This window comes from Crinia signifera, chromosome 2 (genome assembly GCF_055691185.1).
Source record: "Crinia signifera chromosome 2, ASM5569118v1, whole genome shotgun sequence".
NCBI lineage: Eukaryota > Metazoa > Chordata > Amphibia > Anura > Myobatrachidae > Crinia > Crinia signifera.
In genome coordinates this window covers 385,864,751-385,867,801 of record NC_139218.1, presented here as the reverse complement: position 1 = coordinate 385,867,801, position 3,051 = coordinate 385,864,751, and the positions used below count along the sequence as shown (strand labels likewise).

The 3,051-nt window shown below is 41.8% G+C and overlaps 1 protein-coding gene across 1 annotated transcript; it reads left to right on the top strand.

The window, feature by feature from the left end:
• The first annotated feature begins 495 nt into the window (after positions 1–495).
• On the top strand, positions 496–2,830 carry FAM181B (family with sequence similarity 181 member B). Its single transcript, XM_083170249.1, has one exon. The coding sequence runs from the start codon at positions 892–894 to the stop codon at positions 1,885–1,887; it is 996 nt and encodes a 331-aa protein (XP_083026375.1). The 5' UTR covers positions 496–891; the 3' UTR covers positions 1,888–2,830.
• Positions 2,831–3,051: the final 221 nt, after the last annotated feature.

The window sequence follows — 3,051 nt, the reverse complement described above, 5'->3', positions numbered from 1 at the left end:
GATTTGCGATAATTTACCACTGCATCCATGGAGATACACCCAGGAATGCCCCCTTCCTGTCTCCATCTCGCCCCCCCCCCCCCGCCATGTGCGAATATGCGCATGCGCAGTAAGAAAACATTGGTCCCCCATGCGAACACACCGGGGACCCAGTCAATCAGAATGAGGGCCTGAGTAACAATTTTTTTGCTATTACTATTTAGCAAGAACATTAATAATCATTAGTGCATCACAATTTGAGAGAGCATTTAAAAAAATGCGTGTTAAATCCAAGTTAATTATTTAAAAAAAAATACAAAACCAAATTCCACCTCTGCCACCCACTCGCCCCCCTAAAAAAAAAACTTCTATTAAGAAAACATGAGTATTTGTGTTATTTCAGGCTTGAATGGAAAGCGGGGATTGTATTTTGCTCTGTGGTGGAGGAAGAAAGCACAGTGCAGTCTTTATTCCCAGTCATTCCCACCCCATGGATTTAGTGAAAGCTGATACCATTAAGCGCTGCAGACCTCCTACTCTTCTGCCCCTCCCACCCCCTTCAGGCTGTGTGTTTCTGGTGAGAACACATTAAACTGAGAAGATGCTGCTGGGAAGAGGCTCCCACGGACTGCGTCTCTCTGCTTTGTCACGTCCAACCTAAAACTATACTTTTCCTGGCTGGAACTCTTGGAGGAATTTGCGTTTCTTATACAAGGATGACGTTCTGCACTGGAAAAACTATTTGTTGATAGTAACTCGACTCAAGATTAGTTTAAAAGGACCAGCCTGGACCTCTACCCAGGACTTACATCACAATATGATCCAAGGCTACCTGCAATGACAACAGGTGCAAAAAAGTTGTCCCTGACTGATAGGTTTGGTTCCCGATAGACAAAGGATTGTTTCCCAACGATGGCTGTCCAAGCAGCAATAATGAATCATCATTTTATGCCCTTGTATTTCCCGGGATCTTCTGTGGACTTCGATAAGGGCTATCAAGAAGGAGTGGATTTTCTGGGTGCCGTCGATAGTGGAGACTACAAGGAATCCAGTAAGGATCTTCTTAGCTTCATAAACACAGCTTCCAGCAACATCAAGCTGGCCTTGGACAAGCCGGTGAAGTCTAAGCGAAAGGTGAACCACCGGAAGTACCTGCAAAAGCAGATCAAAAGGTGCACAGGTATGATCAGCAATGGGGTGGTAAGCCAAGGGTCCCCTAAATGCCAGGCTGCCTCTCCTAGCAGCTCTAGCCCCCAAAGTTATCATTGCAAGCCGCCCCCAAAGCGGGACAGCACCCAAGCCAACTTGCAGAACAAGAGCCTTGCTGCCCTTTTTGACAACGCCAAGGAGGTTCGTGGGGAGAAATGCAAGAAAGTGCCCTTGCGAAATCGCAACCTCCCCCCTTCCTTCTTCACCGAGCCGGCAAATTGTTCCTTGGGGCGGCTACCCAACTCCGGAGTCACTTTTATAGAGCTGGAGAAAGGCAACCAAGAACCCATAGAGTTTTTCGACCTACTGGGCCCCGATTACAACAGCATGATCTCGGAGCAAGAGATTATTCAGGGAGCATCTGTAAGGATACAACAAGACATCACAGCAGAACATTCCGTGTACGAGCCGTATCACTTACTAAATGGGCTCCTTTATTCCGACCCTTGGAACCCATGTAATCCAATTAAAAAGAGTCCCGTGGGAACTTGCAGCCCGAACCTGAATGAAAGTTTGAAATGTGTCCCCATGCCAGCCCCTGCATTTGCAAGCAGCACTGACTCATCCATGCCGACGTCATTGGAAGACAGCTGTCCCAACCTAGCATCATTTACCCCCTGCTACAGTGACTGCACCCTGCCCCAAATGTTTTACGACTGTAGCACAGGCTATAACAGAATCGGTTATCCTGTTTTGTAGGTCTGTATATAGAAAGTATTTTCCCTAAGGGCCCCTTTACCGAGAGCCGTGCAATAAAACCACTCAGCCACAAATAATTAGCAACTTAACAGACGGTTTTTACTTGTATACAAGTGATTATAAGATTATTATTCACCTTTTGTTTTTGTTTGTTTTTGTTTTTTTTTTGTGTTATTTTGTCGTTTTGGTTTTGATTCGAAACTCTTGCCATAAAATAAGCTATTCTAGTTTTTTTTATTGTTAACGGTTGCAGGATTGGACGTTACTGAAAGCCATATCTGATTTTTAGGTAGTGTATACACTTGACAATGCTGTATACGCATTTCAGAAAACATTGTCGTTGTTTGTATGTGTTTCCCTTTTGTTCGTTATCAGACTACAATCTGTAAACCAGACTGAATAAGCAATGCAATTGTATGTAATTATAATAATAAAAAAAAAATATTTCAAAAAGTTAATCCGTAGTGTTTTTGAAGAATTAAATGAGTATGTTTAGCACTAAAGGTCAATTTCCTTCTATTAAAATCACGACCTTTAGTAAATAAACTTAGAGTGGGTTTTATATGCTTGCGGATTTGACTATGGCTAAGGGCCCACATCGCCTTTGAGTTGCCTTTGAACTCCTGACCCCCCCAAAAAAAGACAATATATTTTCTTTACCGAGGAACTGAACTGTGAATAATGACTGCGTTCCGTTAACTTTAGATTGACCTTTGTATATAATTTAATGATGATTTTCTAACTATACCATGTGTTCTGTAAATCGTATTGTTCTAGTATGCAATTAACGTTTATATGGTATGAAATAGTTGACTTTATATAACATTATTAGCGCTAAGGAGATTCTGTAGTATTAGGGATTACTGTTTCCAATTGTAATGAGACAATACGGGGTAAACTTCCTAAAGGTTTTCAAAATAAAAAGAGGTGATGTTGCCCATACCAACCTATCCGATTCTGTCATTTCTCTATTCTATCCTAGAAAACGATGGACAGTATGTGATTTTTTTTATTACAAAAAAAGGTTTTAGAACCTTTATTAAATTTACCCCATGTCTAATCCTGTGATGATATACGGTAGACTATATTGTTATAATACTTTATATAATACTTGTATTAACACCTGGACTGCCTACCATCTCGCACTGGCCAGGGGGCTACCAA